Here is a 17,996-nt window from a genome sequence, read left to right on the forward strand (position 1 = left end):
GCCATACTCGCTCTAGCCGTCTGAGGTCCTGCTTCATTTTCCGAAGCTCCTCGGTAAACCAGGCAGCCCGGTTTCTGCGGGGTCGCAGAGGGCACTTAGGTGCGATCTCATCGATGGCTGCCAGGAGCTGGATATTCCAGCCCTCAACAAGCTCAGTCAATGAGTCGCCAGGGGGAGTAATATTATTATTATTATTATTATTATTATTATTATTATTATTATTATTACTACTACTATTATTATTATTATTATTATTATTATTATTATCTCGTTCATACCTTCAGTAGTAAAAATGGGATATGCTTTGTTTTAAGCACTTATCAGCAACTGGACAGTCTCAGTCTCAGAGGCACCACAATGAGGATTGGACAGAAGCTGCCTTGTACTGAATCAGACCATTAGTCCACCTAGGTCAGTATTGCCAACACTGACTGGCAAAGGCTCTCCAGGGTTTCGGAACAGGACTGTATCCTAGGTCTACCTGGATATGCCATTGGGAATTGAACCCGGCACTTTCTGCATGCAAAGCTGATGCTCTACCACTGAGCTATGACCCTTCCCCCCACCAAAAAAAAATAGTTGTCTTAGTTATGACTAAAGAGCTGAATTAAATGGACACATAGGAAGGTGCCTTCTAATGAGTCATTGGTCTATGTAGCCCAGTATTGTCCACACTAAGAGACAGTGACTGTGACCAAAGGTCACCCAGTGAACTTCGTGGCTCAGTGGGGACTAGTCCAACACTCTAACCACAACACCACCCTGGCAGAACTGCACAGATCGCTTGCCAATGAATGTAAAATCGCTCCCAATTGCCTATAAATGCAAAGCACGCTGCAGGAATTTAAAGGGAAAAAATCAAGTCTGATGCCTGCCGAGATGAGGAGCAAAAAATCAGGAAGTCAAGCTTCAGCCCAGATTAAAGGAGAAAGAGGGAGGTGTCACTGCAATATATTGGAATATACTCTGAGCAGCATTTCCACATGTTAGGTTCTGGACAAGGAAAGGCTGGGGAGGAGCAGAGTATTATGAGAATACTGGAATCAGAGACCTCTCCACAGCCTTATTACTGAGCGAGGCAGTGCAGGAGAAACAGCTGGGGACAGGAGGGCTCTTCCACGCCAGCACCAAATACTGTACGCACACGGCAGCAAGGAATGAGAGTGTGCTACTCTGCTAGACATACTCTCCCAGCCTCTCATCCACTTTCACGTCTTGTTTGCCAAGCATGCATGTTTTCATACAAAAGCCAACACACCAGGGAAGAGTAGAAAATCCCAGATTCCCTGTTGTCTATTTGGATGGTGAGTTGCTGCTATGGTCTTGTACAGTTAATGCTTGTTTCAATGAGGCTTAAGAAAAGCTTATTTCAATGAGGCTTGAGAGCCAGGGTTAGAGTGTTGGACTAGAGAGACCAGGATTCAAGTCCCCACTTGGCCATGAAGCTCACTGGGTGTGACCCTGGGCCAGTCACTGCCTCTCTCAGCCTAACCTACCTCACAGGGTTGCTGTAGGGATTAAATGAGGAGGGTTATAACCATGTACACCACGTTCAGCTCTGCGCAAAAAAAATGGGATATAAATGCAGTAAATAAATTATAAATAATAAAAAAGAATCTCCAAGCTTGAAGGCAGGGAGGAAGGGGGAACATTAGGCCTAGGGGCCAAATGTGGCTTCCAGGTCTCTCTGCCTGGCCCTCTAAACTCTCCCCAGGCCACACACTCTATTTTAAGGGCATCCCCTTCATTCTACTCAGTTCATATGGAGAAAAAGTGTGTGCCAGCGACCTCACATGAAACTCACACATGCCTCAGAAATCGCACAGACTCTCCTTCTTATCAAGCTAATCAATGTAGCTCTTCCCAAAGGGCAGAAAACACTAAAGCCATTAACCTGTTAGAGACAGTTGCTGTGCAGATCCTCAGCTCAGCTGCACATAACTGGTGTTAACTGGTGTTAAACCAAGCCCAACCAAAAATGCCATTGTGGACACAGCCTTAGGTGCAATAGCAAAATGCTCTTCTGGCTGATCCCCTGGTCTCTCAAAAAGTAAAGTTCCCATCACAAGTCCTTCTGCTTTCTTTTTAACCACAAGAAGCTGCTCTTACCCAGAATATGCCATGCCTACAAGTCACTCACAGGCTAGGATAGTGACTCATGGGTACGGCTAAGATGATTCAGAACCAGCAAGAAGGCCTCAAAAGATGCATCATGCCAGCATCTGGATGTCATCAAAGGTCTGTCAACCTAACTAAAATAAGGTCAGGTTCCAATTTTGGAAGTACTGAGCTACTTAGCTGAAGTCCATCAACACTTGTCTCTCTTAAGTTTTTATTTTGAAAAGAAGCAGAAGTGAAGGTACATATAGCATTAGAAGAACACTGCTGGATCAGGCCAATGGCCCATTTAGCCCAGCATCCTGTCCTCACAGTGGCCACCAGATGGGAAATCCACAAGAAGGATCTAAATACAAATGCAGGACTCAAATACCTCTGCCAAGGGGCATAAATTTGGCCCCAATGACATTACACTGACCACACAGGAACTTTCAAACTCTGATCTAACACTTTACAATGAGTAAACAATCCCCTGTGTTGCAAAATATGAGTCATTAATATCAAAAGCAACATGATGGCCAGAAACAATTACAATGTGAAAAACTTTATGGAATAATTCAAAACATCAAAACTAACAAACTGAAGTCTCTGAAAGTCCTTAAATGTATCACGGTGCCAGACTTTACCCAGCGGAGAACAAGCTGTGAAGCTTTGTATAATCAGCAAATGTCCAATTCTGATGTCCAACTCTGAACTCTGCTGAACAGTGTTTCCGGATAACAACTACTGTTTCATTTAATTCTTCATCAGCCAATTAGTTCAACACTCATAAGTAGAAAGATTTGTAATTTCTTCATTAACTGAAAATAAAATATTCAAACGATGACCTGCACATGCATAACAACAACTTCAATCAGCGTAGAAATTATAAACTGTAACATAAAAAGGTTACATACCCAATCTTTTTTCGAATAGATATAATATACATGAGAATGAAAAATACTCTGGAACAGTGCTCATGTATTTATGTAGTCACTGTTACTGACAACATTTTTTGAAAAATGTATATAGCCAACCCCAGGAGACCGAGTTTAAAGACACAGTACAAAGTAACAGCAAAGATGCAGATAATCAAATAAAACAATTGAGGTCTAATTCAGAGTTAAGTCCCTCTGAATGAATAGTTTTAAACATGAAAATAAAACTGGCTTCTTGCTGCCGTAACTGTCACTCATAATCTTTTCTGATACCAATTGTCTTCTGATTCACCCATAAAACTGTAAATAATAAATCCATGTCTGAATGATTGTGAGAAACAAAATATTCTACCAGAGGTGCCTCCATACTGGCATTACGTGTGCCAGTCCGACCTCCAACTGCTCGAGCGGCAGAGCCTATATACAATAGGACATTGAGTAAGGTAGACCACGTCTCTGGTCTGACATTACAAAATTGACGAATAACAAATCTGAAATTGGTTTTCTCATCATAAATTTCTTTAGTCTGTAAAGAAAATGGGCAAGATGAACATCTGCCACATCTATGGTGACCAGTGGGCCCAGAAGTGCTAATGGTACGAGTTATAATTCTTTCGGAATTCATATCTGTGTGTACTAACATATCTTTAATTGATTTGGTCCGTCTCAGGCCAATCAAAGGAAATTCATTACAACCTGGTACATTCCAGAGTACATGCCAATGTTTGCATATAATTCTAATAATTCTGTCTGCATGAGTAGTGTACTCTAATAGTGTACCCTAACAGATGATCTCCGTAGACAACTGGATCAAGGCGGGTCAGGACTGCTGATCCTTTTAGATTTGTCAGCAGCCTCTGACATGGTCGATCATGATCTTCTGGACCACCGCCTCGCAGAGGTGGGGATACAGGGCATAGCCCATAACTGGCTGTGCTCTTTTATCTCTGGTCGCGGACAGAGGGTGGCACTAGGGAGGGAAATGTCGTCGCGGCATTCCTTGGTGTGTGGAGTGTCGCAGGGCACAATTCTCTCCCTGATGCTTTTTAACATCTTTATGCGCCCCCTTGCCCAGATTATCCGGAGCTTTGGGCTGGGCTGTCACCAATATGCTGATGACACTCAGCTCTATCTGCTGATGGATGGCCACACCGACTCGGCCCCAAACACACTGACCAGATGCTTGGAAGCTGTGGCTGGATGGTTTAGTGGGAGCCGATTCAAACTAAATCCTTCGAAGACAGAGGTCCTATGGCTGGGTCGGGATGACATGGGGATGAGAGACCAACTTCCTTCTCTTGCAGGGGCCCAATTAGTGCCATTGCCTTCCGTTAAAGAGTTTGGGTGTAATCCTTGATGCCTCCCTTTCCATGGAGGCGCAAGTTACAGCAACAGCCAAGGCAACATTTTTCCACCTTCGCCGCATCAAGCAGTTGGTCCCTTACCTTTCCCGCCCTGACCTGGCCACAGTGATCCATGCGACGGTCATCTCCAGGCTTGACTACTGTAATTCGCTCTATGCGGGGCTGCCCTTGAAGCTGACCCAGAAACTCCAGAGGGTGCAGAATGCTGCAGCGAGGCTCCTCATGGGGTCTCTGCCATGGGAGCATATTCACCCAGTGCTTTTCAAACTGCACTGGCTCCTGGTAGAGTACAGGGTCAGATTTAAGGTGCTGGTTTTGACCTTTAAAGCCCTTCACGGCCAAGGACCCTCGTACCTACGGGACCGCCTCTCCCGGTATGCCCCACAGAGAGCCTCAAGGTCCATAAATAGCAACACCCTAGTGGTCCCGGGCCCTAAGGAAGTTAGATTGGCTTCAACCAGAGCCAGTGCCTTTTCAACTCTGGCTCCGGCCTGGTGGAACGCTCTGCCTCATGAGACCAGGGCCCTGCAGGATCTGATTTCTTTCCGCAGGGCCTGTAAGACAGAGTTGTTCCGCCTGGCCTTTGGCTTGGAGCCAATTTGATTCCCTCCCTCTCTTTCTTTTTTCCTTTCCTTCTCCTCCTGCGATGAGGCTACATTTTAATATTTTAATGTTTCAATATTTTAATGTTGTATTTTAATTTTGTTTTTAAGTTGTAATCATTCAACTTCTTTTTATTATTGCTTGTAAGCCACTCTGAGCCCGGCCTTGGCTGGGGAGGGCAGGGTATAAATAAAAATTATTATTATTATTATTATTATTATTATTTTGAGCCTATACTGCGATTTTGAGACTGTGAGGTGGTTGAGGGACTGAGAAGCAACGTCCAGTCCTTCGTAAGAGATTTATATTTGGACCTGTTGACAATGGTAGGAGGGTATCCTCTGGAATGAAGAAAGTGAGCTAGAATATCTGCACTGTTATGGAAATCATGGTCAAAAGAGGTATTTCTTTTAAGGTGTAAAAATTTTTCATAAAGAAAGTTGTCCCTCAATCGTCTGGGGTGAGAAGAATAGTGTAATAGAGAATTACAATCAGTGGGTTTTTTATGAGGTTTAACAGCAAGGAAGCCATTATGTTTTATAACCTCAACATCCAAAAAAATATAAGAAACGGAGCTATGATGACCCGAAAAAGATAAAGATGGATGTAAGGAGTTAAGCCATGTGGAAAACTGTAAAAACTCTTGTTCAGAGTTCAGAGTTGGACATCAGAATTGGACATTTGCTGATTATACAAAGCTTCACAGCTTGTTCTTCGCCAGGTAAAGTCTGGCACCGTGATTCATTTAAGGACTTTCAGAGACTTCAGTTTGTTAGTTTTGATGTTTTGAATTATTCCATAAAGTTTTTCACATTGTAATTGTTTCTGGCCATCGTGTCGCTTTTGATATTGCTAACACTTTACAAAGCAGAACTAGGCTTACTTACTTACTGTCATTATTTGCTGCAATAAGTACCGGTAATGGGTGTTGTGTTTTTTAAGGAAAGGAACAAGTTTAAAGCCTCAAATGTCTCACCCAAGATGAAAGCATGTTTTCTTGCTCTATACAGCTTTCCAGAGGCTGCACACAGGGCAATCATTTATCCCCGTCTTCAGGTTCTAAACGCCACTAAACAGTACCTGCCTGACACCTCATCAGCAGGTTTGCCAGTTGAACCTCAGTATGCCTGGACTTCTACAGCGAGAGGCATTAAAAATCCAGAGAGTCAGCAGCAGCTGCTAGAAATATACTGAGTATTATTCTAATCAGACCTGTGATGCAGCTTGTAAGATTATAGGAACATATGGAGAACCCTGATGGATCAGGTCTGTGGCCCACCTAGTCCAGCATCCTGTTCTCAGTGTTGAACCAGATGCTTGTGGAAAGAGTGCAAGCAAGAATCAAGCACAGAAGCAGCACTCTCCCCTCCTGTGGCTTCCAGCAGCTGGTAATCAGAACCATTATTTCTGAACCTTTTCCAACTCTACCATACCCTCTCTGACACGATATATAATAACATAGGAAGCACTGAAGCCGACATAGAAGGGGAGGAGGAAGGTAGAGGAGCATGAAAGCCTGGTACTCATTCCTGGTTTCATAAACTATGGTTTATGAAGGTTGGAAAGGTTTTCTGAACCAGGTCAATGACTGACTCTCAGGTTTGATCAAACCACTGCTTGCCATTGCCGACAAAACTAAAAACGATGGTTTGTAAATGCTCTCAAATCTGAATTGTGCACCAGCTTCTTCTCCCTCACTCTCTATTCCCTTTAGAGACTGTGTGCTCTCCTCCTCCCAACACAGGAGCTTGATTTCAGGTGTGAGGTACATTTGCCTCTCCAGATATTGCTGAACTACAACTCCCATCATCCACAGACATATTCAGCAACATCTGTATGGCCGAAGTTTCCCCATACTTAATTCATCTCCACTAATATACCAGAGCTTTTAAAAGCAATCAAGAGTAAGTTTGAACAAAAGAACCAGTCCTCTTAAGTCAATCTAAGGAAAACTGGGTGCTGTTGTAAAGAGGGGAGGGGGAGAGATGCAGGTGGTTATTCTTTTCTTTCAAGCTTTTAAACAGTCCTAATTAAGCAAGTTAAAACAGCTCCTAATTAGCTAGTGTCAAGAGATGTAGTCATCATTAAGACCACATTTCAGAAACAGCCAGAGAAGGGGCGAGCTTAAGAGCTTCTAACACAGAGCTTTAGGTTTCAACAATTTAAATCACACCCATAAACTGTGATTCTCGGAAAACGAGGTTTTCAACTGAGAAGTAGAGTTTGCATTTGATATCCCACTTTATCACTACCCGAAGGAGTCTCAAAGCGGCCAACATTCTCCTTTCCCTTCCTCCCCCACAACAAACACTCTGTGAGGTGAGTGAGGCTGAGAGACTTCAGAGAAGTGTGACTAGCCCAAGGTCACCCAGCAGCTGCATGTGGAGGAGCGGAGACGCAAACACGGTTCACCAGATTACGAGTCCACAGCTCTTAACCACTACACCACACTGGCTCTCAGGCAGGATAATATTGCAGAACCTTCTCCATTTTTAAAACACACACAAACACAAACACACACACACACACACACACACACATATACACAACATTTCTAGCCTTTTAAACGCAGACCAAGATCATTTCTGACAAGCGTAAAAAGGATGACTAAGCTTTATTTATAGGGCAGCCTAAATAACATGGATCTTCTAAGGAGTGGGGGAGAGAAACATTAGGTAAAAGTGTTTACGCTGAAATCTAGTTTTTCAGATTGTTTTGAGGTTTGTTATTTCTAAATGGAGAAATATGTACTATAATGGATGAACCAGGAGAAAATTGGCTGCCAGCAAATGGTAAGCTGGCGAAGTTCAAGTAGGTAGTGTCAAGAGAGATATCTGTCATTGGGAAGGCATTTCAAAAATTGAGAGAGAGCTTAAAACCCCATCATGAATGTCAGTGGTAATCTTTATTCTCTTTCTGATGTCAAATGAAAACTGTCTTTCATTTTAATTTGCCCAGGGCATTTCCAGACATGCATTTATCATGGGATGGATGTTCCTCATACATGAAAATGTTTTGCGGTGCCCACCTGTCTTCACTGGCATCAAAATACCAGCCTATACATTTTTCTCATTGACTTCATACAGTGCAAAAACTTTAACTTGGAACTGTGTCAGAAATATAGTGCATGGATAATGTAATATTTCTGAAAACCAGTTGCTAGAAACTGCAGGAAGAGAGAGTGTTCTTGTATTCAGGTCCTGCTCTGTGGTTTTCCACGGAGGAATCTGGTCAGCCCCTGTGAGAAAAGAATGCTGGACTAGATGGACCACTTGCCTGCAATGTTCCAGCAATGTTCTTCTAAGGTCCAGAGTGGTATGGTATCATCATTATTTTCAGTTGTTTTACTTCCTTATTTTCTTTACATTTATTATTCCTTGTAACTGTGGTTGAAGATGAATAAATGTTGATTAGATGTTGTTATTTCTTAACTTTATTTCATTTTCATCACTAAGAATTTGGATTGGGGACCAATGGCAACTTTAAAAGCTCACCAAGGGGTCTATGAGTTCAAAAGTTTGGAAAACCATAAGAACATAAGACAAGACTGCTAGATCCGACCAGTGGCTCATGTAGTCCAGAATCCTGTTCTCACAGTGGGCAACCGAGTGCCTCCTACAGAGGTAAGCAGAACATGATGGCAAAGCAACTCTTGCCTTCTGTGGTTCCCAGCAACTGAGGAAATGAGTTCCACAGTAACTCTGTGCAGCACAATGAAAACCTTTCTTTAATCTGTCATGAATCTTCCAACATTCAGCTTCATTGGATGCCAATGAGTTCTAGCATTATGAGAGAGGAATAAAAACTTTACTCCATGCCATGTATAATTTTATAAACATTATCTACTATGTTGCCTCTTACTCATTTTTTTCTATAAACTACAATGCTCCAGGTGCTGCAAACTTTCCTCATAGCAGTCACTCCAGTCCTGAAGTAAAGGATCCAGGGTTTTTAAACGAACAGCAGGCAAGTATGGCCTTAAAACAAAACAAAAAAAGGTGGGGGGATAACTGCACATGCCTGTCCTGTGTCAACTCTTTAATGAGGAGCAAATGAAATCAGGAACGCAACATGCTGCCCGTTGCTGGCTCATTAAACACATCACGCTGTCAACACAGATGGTTTTGGGGGACGCGTGCAGTTTATCGTAAAGAGAAATTCTCCCGGCAGAAACTTGAACCACTTCCAAACTGAAGCTACCCTCCTACCCTCCTGGCACATGAATTCCAAATCCTTCAAAGAGGAAAAGAAGAACAATGATTGGTCCAGGAGATAATGAAGGCTGGGACTCACACAGGAGCACCAGCAACTTCACTGCTGTTCCCACTTGTTCCCTTCACCAGATTTAACCATTGTTAAAAAAACCTTGAAACAAAACCCACAATCGAATTAATGAGTAGAAGTTAAGCAATAAGTGTTCACTGTTAACTCTTAAGGGTATAAGAATAGCCTTCCTGCTGGATCAAGCAGAGACATCACCTTGCCAATAAAGGTCCGTATAGTTAAAGCCATGGTTTTCCCAGTAGTGATGTATGGAAGTGAGACCTGGACCATAAAGAAGGCTGATCGCCGAAGAATTGATGCTTTTGAATTATGGTGCTGGAGGAGACTCTTGAGAGTCCTATGGACTGCAAGAAGATCAAACGTATCCATTCTTAAGGAAATCAGCCCTGAGTGCTCACTGGAAGGACAGATCGTGAAGCTGAGGCTCCAATACTTTGGCCACCTCATGAGAAGAGATGACTCCCTGGAAAAGACCCTGATGTTGGGAAAGATGGAGGGCACAAGAAGAAGGGGACGACAGAGGACGAGATGGTTGGACAGTGTTCTCGAAGCTACCAGCATGAGTTTGACCAAACTGCAGGAGGCAGTGGAAGACAGGAGTGCCTGGCGTGCTCTGGTCCATGGGGTCACAAAGAGTCGGACACGACTAAACGACTAAACAACAAAGTCTAGCATCCTGTTCTCACAGTGGCCAATGAGATGCCCCAATGGGGAACCCTCAACCAAGACCTGAGCACATGGGCAATGTCCCCTCTTGAAGTTTCCAGCAACCAATATTCAGAAGCATTACTGCTTCCAACCATGGAGTCTGATTGCTGCCATTATGGCCGGTAGCCATCAACAGCCCTCTCCTCAATGAATCTGTCTAATCCTCTTTTAAAGCTATCCAAGTTGGTGGCTATCACTGCCTCCTGTGCAAGTGAGTTCCACGGTTTAACTAGTGTGGAGTACTTTATTTTCTCTGTCCTGAAACTTCAAACATTCAGCTTTATTCGATGCTCACAAGTTCTAGTGTTTTGAGAGAGGGAGAAAAGTTTTTCTCTATCCACTCTCTTCATGCCAGGGATAATTTTAAAAACCTAGATCAGGTTGCCTCTTAGTCAAATTTTCTCTAAACAAAAAAGCCCCCAACACTACAACCTTTCCTCATAGGAGAGTCGCTCCTTCCCTTGTTCATTTTGGACCATTCATGCAGGGCGCTGGCTAGGCTTATGGGGCCTTTACTGTTGCTTGTTTGAAGGCAGAGTCTGACCTACATCCTGCCTAACACTCTCCTATGCATGTGTGGGGTGGGGACAAGTTTAATAGCATCAAAAAAAAATATGTAAGCTCCTAGTTACCATCCACAGAGGAATCCCTGAAAACCTTCTAGGAACCCCTCAGTTTCTGGAACACATTTTCAAAACCAAAAGCAGAAGGGTTTGGAAGTATAGGCACCTTCCCTCTCTCATTTGGGGAAGGGGCCATAGTTCATTGGTACAGCATCTGTCTTGCATGCAGAAGGCCCCAGGTCCAAGCCTTAGCAGTACAGTGGTGCCTCGCAAGACGAAATTAATTCGTTCCGCAAGTTTTTTCTTCTTGCGAGTTTTTCGTCTTGCGAAGCACGGTTTCCCATAGGAATGCATTGAAAATCAATTAATGCGTTCCTATGGAGACCGCTTGCCAGGCTGGCGGTGCGGAGAAGGGCTTTTCTACCCACCGCAAGCCTTCAGGACAGGTACGGGAACAGAGGGGAAGGCGCGCAGCGCTTCTCCTCTGTTCCCGGGGCTTGCGGTGGGAGGAGGGTTTTTCCTCCCCACCGCCAACATTCAGAACAGCATTCTGAATGTTGGCGGTGGGAAGGAAAACCCTCCTCCCACCGCAAGTCTTCAGGACAGCCATCCGAAGGCTGGCGCGGGGAGAAGGTCTCTCCTCCCGCCGCCAGCCTTTGGAGCAGCCTTCCGAAGGCTGGCGGCGGGAGGAGGTCTCTCCGCCCCACCGCCAGCCTTTGGAGCAGCCTTCCGAAGGCTGGCGGGGGGAGGAGGTCTCTCCGCCCCACCGCCAGCCTTCGGAGGAGGTCCGAGGACAGTGGGGAAGACGCGCTGCGCTTCCCCGCTGTCCCGGAGATTTCCCTATGGGCTTTCGTCTTGCGAAGGAAGCCCATAGGGAAATTCGTTTTGCGAAGCGCCTCCAAAACAGAAAACCCTTTCATCTAGCGGGTTTTTCGTCTTGCGAGGCGTTCGTCTTGCGGGGCACCACTGTACATCCAGGTAGAGTTGGTAGAGATTCCCTACCTGAGATCCTGGAGTCATTGTAGACAATACCGAACTGGATGGACCAGTGGTTTGGCTCAGCATAAAGCAGTTTTCTATATTCCTTTATAAAAATTGAGACAGCTCTTTCCAGCAACAGCCATGACAATCTTCCACAGGAGGGAAAGGCACAGCAATACTGGGATAGCATAATCCCAACTCTTTAGCACTTTCATGTTTTATGTTGTGGCCAAAACACACACATGCACACCTCCATCCAGAAAAGAGAGAGATGCATTGTCACAGTCCAAGGATACATTGCAGCCAAGTAAAGACAATCAAGGAGGGAGCAGAATGGTGAAATGGGCATGAATCGTTCAATCATAGAATTGTAGAGTAGGGCCTGGAGAGATATCCCAGGGCTGGATAGAGAGGTCTGGAGAGATGGATTCAGCCCAGGGGCCTGAGCTTCCCTCACCTATAAACTATATCACATATTGTGACAGTTTCTTCAGGCAATGCTTCCCACTTGCATCCAGCACAGCCTCCTCCTGCCACCCTGTGGACATCTCACAACAGATTCCTGTAAAAAAGACGTGTGTCTTTCTTTGTGTGCATTATCACCACCACCAGAACATCTTGGTTCAAACATCTTAGCGCATATCATGCCCATTCTTCAACACACTGCTTGGTCAAAGGTGTCTCCAGATGTTTTGCTACTCAATCAAAATCTGTGGTCACAACCAACTCATTCACCTTCAATTCATCTGGAGAAGCCAGAGGAATGTAAGAAGAGCCCCGCTGGATCAGACCAGTGACCCATCTAGTCCAGCATCCTGTTCTCACATTGGCCACCAAGATGCCCCAATTGGGAAATCCTCAAGCAGGATCTGAGCACAAGATAAACACTCCCCATGCATGTGATTGTTGTTGGAAAAGTGGAATACAAATATAAAATCAAAATCTATCAAATTCTCAGCAACTGGCATTCAGAGGCGTACTGATTCTGACAGTGAGGCTGGAACATAAGAAGAGCCTAGCTGACAGATCTGATCAATGACCCAGGATCCTGTTCTCATAGTGGCTAACCAGATGCTCCAATGGGAGGCTCACAAACAAGACATGAGCACAATAGGACTCCCTGCCCCATGGCTTTCAGCAACTGATACTCAGAAGAATGCCTAGTGGCCATAAAAGTATTCAAAGCACTCTTATGTCTCCTAGTAATGGTTAAGAGACCAGCCCACTTTGTGTCTACACTGGAAGTTTACATGGTATTCCTGGGCTCTTTACCGACAAAATCCACAATCAAACTGTATCATCAGATTCATGTGTCCTTTCTGCATATAATACAGAGGCTGGGAGTGTCCCTTGCCTGAAACCCTGCAGAGCCACTCCCAGTCAGTGTAGACAATACTGAGCTAGATGGAACCATGATCTGGCTCTAAACAAGACAGCTTCCAATGTTTTTATATCCCTAGTGCATCTCTTAATACTGTCATGGTCCAGATACGACCACATCTAAGCAATTCAAAGCTCAGCAGATTCTGGAAAGGAGTTGCAGGCAACATCTCCCATGGGTATAAAGTATGATTCTGCAGATCATTTTCACACCAGGCCATCTCCCATTTATTCTTAACATTACGATCTTGTATTCTGATTTAATATTTTTTATACAAGAGATACAGAGACTTGGATAGTGGCAGCTTTAGGCACACCAGTTCTCTCCCTCTCTGTGTGTGCGTGTTACTGATGAACTCTGGATTCCTCCACTTTGTAACACATATTACAAGTCTCTTAGGACCATGAGTTCATTCCTTTCAGCCCAGATATCCATGGATTCCACAAGCGATGGAGCCGGAACCTTGAACTCCACCTTCAGTTACAACAAACAGATGAGCTCAGCTTCCTGAAAAGCAGCACATACAAAAAAGGAGATTTGTTCCTCTCCCCATAATGTGCTGACAAGAAACTTTCACCTGGGCTCAGCCTACTTAAGGTCTGGTCAGATAAATGACATTTTTTATTTAAACAATTGGGAATGCATAATTTTGTAGGCTCCCTCTGGTGGAGGGGACCCAGCATTTGGATTGCAGATTTATTTTTATTTTTATTTTTTATACCCTCCTTTTTTCTCCAAGGTGATATACATGGGTCTCCCTCCTGCTCATTTCATCTGCACGCAACAACCTGTGAGGTAGGTTATAGGCTGAGAGAGAGAAAGGGACAGTGATTGGCCCAAGGTCACACCCAGTGAGCTTCATGGCTGAATGGGGAGCTCCCACAGGCTGAAGTCCAAAACTCTAACTGATACATCACAGTGGATCTCTGAATTTGATTTGCCTCTCCATCGTTTTGTATGTGCAACTGTCAGGACTATCTACTGGTCAGTATGAAAGAAGTCACTGAAAGAAATGCACAAGCCACCCTACCAACTACCTCCACATCATGTCCAAGTAACTGTACTTCATCACCACAACCACCTGTATAAAGTATCAGTATTGTAAAATGAGCCCTACTGGATCAGACGGGGGGGGGGTACTAGTCTAGCATCCTGTTCTCACAATCGCCAGCTAAGAATGCCCCAACTGAGAACCCTGCAAGTAAGACCTCTCTAGCTGTTTCCCATCACCTGATATTCAGCAGTAGACTGCCCCTGGGCATGGAGGTTCTGCTACCATAACAGATCTCCTTAAGGGGAAACTGGCTGCTGGATCAGGCCAAGAGGGGCCCATCCTGTTCTCATGGGGGCCAACCAGATGCCCCAATGAAAAACCCACATGCCAGAAATGAGCAGAGCAGCTCTCTCCACTTGCAATTCCCAACAACTGGTATTCAGAGGCATACTGCCTCCAATAGTGTAGGCAGAACATACCCATCACCACTAGTTGCCATTGATCCTTCCTGGAATACAACCAGACCTCCATTGCCAATCTTCTTTTGCAATGTGAAGCCACAGGGGAGAACAAGGTAAGCTTTAGAGTGTAGTTTGTGTGTTATTTAATATTTACAAAAATAATTACATGCCAACTCTTCACAAAATATCAGGGCGCTGTACAGCAACTCAAAAACTTATAAATGCAATGTAAAACTATCATTAAAATGACTGGCTACTCAAGAAGTTTTTTGTTAACTGCACTGGCTGATAAGCATCTACAAAAGTCTTCAAGAGACACCTGAAAGTCAACAGCAAGGGTTCCTGTTGAATCTCTGCCAAAAGAGTGTTCCACAGCATGGGGGTTTTGATATTCGATGCCCATTAGCATATCTGGTTGACTTAAGTAAGCAGGCTAGGTTATAAGGCCTCAGGTGGTCCTTAAAGTAAAGCATGTTGTTCATGCAAGGTCAGCACAAAGGCTCAGCCAGTGCCCCAAATGAACTGAGAGTGCATCCTAAAACATCACTCAGAATCCCCTGCTGCAGTCAGAGATTCCACAGGAGACATACAGAAAATCATCAGATCAACATGGAAAGGGTCCCCTGGTGAGAAGTCTGAAAACCACTAGATATTTTCTTTTTTTCTTTTATTTGGTAGTCATCAACATGGTGCCTGCAGACTCCACTGTGCCTATTGGTTCCTCCTATGGTGCTCAGAGCTCCTGCCAACCTAGCAGTTCAAAAGCACATCAAGTGCAAGTAGATAAGTAGGTACTGCTCCAGCGGGAAGGTAAACAGTGTTTCCGTGTGCTGCTCTGGTTCGCCAGAAACGGCTTAGTCATGCTGGCCACATGACCCGGAAGCTGTATGCCAGCTCCCTCGGCCAATAAAGCGAGATGAGCACTGCAACCCCAGAGTTGGTCACGACTGGACCTAATGGTTAGAGGTCCCTTTACCTTTATGGTGCTCAGAAAAGATATTGGGAAATAACACCATTTTGTGTTATGCCAAACACTCCATGGCCATCATTTTGTGACTGACACCCACAGCATTCTCTCTAAATTCCAACCTCTCCCAAAAAAGTGGCCTCTTATTTTACGTATTGTTACCGACCATTATTATATGAAAATGAATCCCACAACCTAGTGGGTGCGAGTACAGCTACAATTTAGAAGATGTCACATGACACAGAAGCCTTCAACCTCAAAATACAGGACTTGGTTTCATCAGAACCTCCACCAGAATCAGAACCCCCAAATGCCTCAATTGCTCAAATGTTGAATGTGGTACGTAGTATTAATAAGGCAGACCCATTTGTACAAACCTCCACTTCTCTTAATTCCATGTGTCATACACTTCTACAAATTTATATTTTTGCTACATTTGCAAACAGATTAAAACACTGAATGCAAATGACGCGATTATTTTTTGCATGGAAAAAGGAGTTAAAATTAAGACACAGATGGAAGCCCTTACCGTGAACCAGAAAGACGTTGCAGTGGGCAGACCCATGCCTGGATGCTTCCTTCTTCCCTGGGCCTTTGATAAAGTGAAGTGTGGGCAGACTCGGCCTCCGCTGGTCCCCAAGAACTTTTCCAGGCTGCTGACCCATAAAGTATTGAAAGGTGGGTGGTCCCGACCTGAGAAGACACCAACCTTCCAGATTGGCAGAGATACCTTCACAAGGAAGTGTGTTCCTTGGGGGTAGCGTGGGACGGGGACCAGATCACTCAAGGCATGCGGTTCAAGTCAAGAGGCAGAGCACATTTTTCCAGACACTGCTTGTTTCTCGGAACACTATATTAGAAGTTCCACTTGGCAGCCGCAAAAGCCACTAATTAATTTATTTTTTTAAGTTTTCTAAGTGAAGAGGGGAAGAAGAAGTCTTGTCCCTGATCTCCCACTGGGTGAGCCGATACTAGATCTCACCCAGGGCAGGGAGAGGTCATTTTGCTGCAGATCGGTATCAAAATTCTTCTTTTCTTTTCTTTTCTTTTGCATAGCAATTACTTCTCACCGGCCAAAAAAACAGGCAGCATTTGGCTTTCAAGTATTATTCAAGTCTGAAAGAAAGGTGTCTGTGTGATAAGGTCATTTATTCTTCCCCTGATCACAAAAAAGGCATAAAGCAGTTAACAATTTCTGAGGCTCTGTAGTTGGGTTCCACGGAAAGTGAAATATTTCAGTGGACTTCATGGTCTGTGCCAGACTCTCTACCTGTCCCATAGCAAAAGTCACAAGTCACCCAGTGGCACTTCTCTAATGTCCCAGTGAAAGTGAAATGCGTAATTGTGCAGGAGGGGGTCATTTTGAAGAAGCAAATATTAAAGTCATCAGCAAAAAGGGAGATTAAGACGCTCCTGACCTGATCACATAAATATACGAATGTCACCTGACACAGGAGTCACAACTCCAGGATGGAGGGAGGTGGTAGGTCAAATCTGCAGCGCAGGAGGAAGGTTTTCACATATAAGCATAACCAAGCCAGCTTCATCCCAGTTCGGCTGCTTCGCAAAGGTTTCTCGGGATATTCCTTGGGAAGGCAGATGCTTCAGATCAACTCCAGCAAAAAAAAAAAAAACAACTGACCAGAATGCCCCAAAAGAGATCAAATTGAGGATTAGTGGGGTTTGCACAGTCGACTCTGAAGCAGTAGAGCACCCCACATCCCCACCCAGCATCCAAAATCTACCAAAAAGTTGTGACCACCTGAAGCTGAATGCCAGGAGAAAGTCAGGGAGTTAGAGAGTGTTTGTTTGCAATCATAGTCTACATAGAAAGGGAAAGGGACTGAGGGGAAGAGGAAACACAGATGGAATGAAAAATGCGTGGAATGGAGAATGAGGGCTTGTCAGCAAAGAGGGAATCTCCCCTCTCACCCCCCAAGTGGAAGAGGAGAGGCAGGAAAACAAAACTTTGAGGAATACAGAGTCCATATGAAGAAGGAAGGAGGAGAATGAAAATTCCTATTACTTTTGGGGGGCGGGGCAGGACGGGGGCGGTGTTAATTAAAGCTTCTTTCAGTTAAATGGAAATCAAAGTCCTGAAAGGGAAGGAGGGGTAAAAGTTAAAATGAATAACAATGGGGAAGTGGGGGAAAGTCACAGATTCTGATTTTTTAAAAAAAAAAATGCGAGGGAGAAAATTATCCAAAAGGTGTGTAAGAGAGACTGAGGGGAACACATAGTGCAACTCCCTGCAGAAAATGTGAGGAAGAGGGGGAAATGGGGAAAGAGAAGGAGAGCAGTACACAAGACTCCAAATATCAAAAAAATAATGATGAAAATAGCAGGGAAGGGTGGAAATATATCCCAAACCCTTAAAGGTAGAAAAGAGATATTGACGGGACGGGACACACACACAATCGAGATAGAAAATGGGGAACGGGGAAAGAGAAGGGGGTCACAAATGAGGGAGAGAAGGAAAGGTCTCAATTTGGGGAAGGAGAAGAGGGTCTCAAATGAGGGGGCAAGCGTGGGGGAGTCTCAGATTCGACCGAGAGAAAAGGGGTCTCCAATGGGGAGGGGAGAGAAGGGAAGGTCTCGAACTGAGGGGAAGAAAGGGGGTCTCAGCTTGCGTTAAGTGAACGAAGGGGAGGAATT

General features: G+C 44.5%; 1 protein-coding gene across 1 annotated transcript in view; it reads right to left on the reverse strand.

The window, feature by feature from the left end:
* Window positions 1-16,982, reverse strand: part of ABL1 (ABL proto-oncogene 1, non-receptor tyrosine kinase) — a 122,503-nt gene extending 105,521 nt beyond the window's left edge. The window contains exon 1 of the mRNA XM_053374073.1: window positions 15,871-16,982. Coding sequence (XP_053230048.1) covers window positions 15,871-16,006 — 136 coding nt within the window. The 5' untranslated portion in view covers window positions 16,007-16,982. The remainder of the gene's footprint in view (window positions 1-15,870) is intronic.
* Between the last annotated feature and the right edge of the window lie 1,014 nt (window positions 16,983-17,996).

Source organism: Podarcis raffonei, chromosome Z (genome assembly GCF_027172205.1).
Source record: "Podarcis raffonei isolate rPodRaf1 chromosome Z, rPodRaf1.pri, whole genome shotgun sequence".
In the NCBI taxonomy this organism is placed as follows: Eukaryota; Metazoa; Chordata; class Lepidosauria; order Squamata; family Lacertidae; genus Podarcis; species Podarcis raffonei.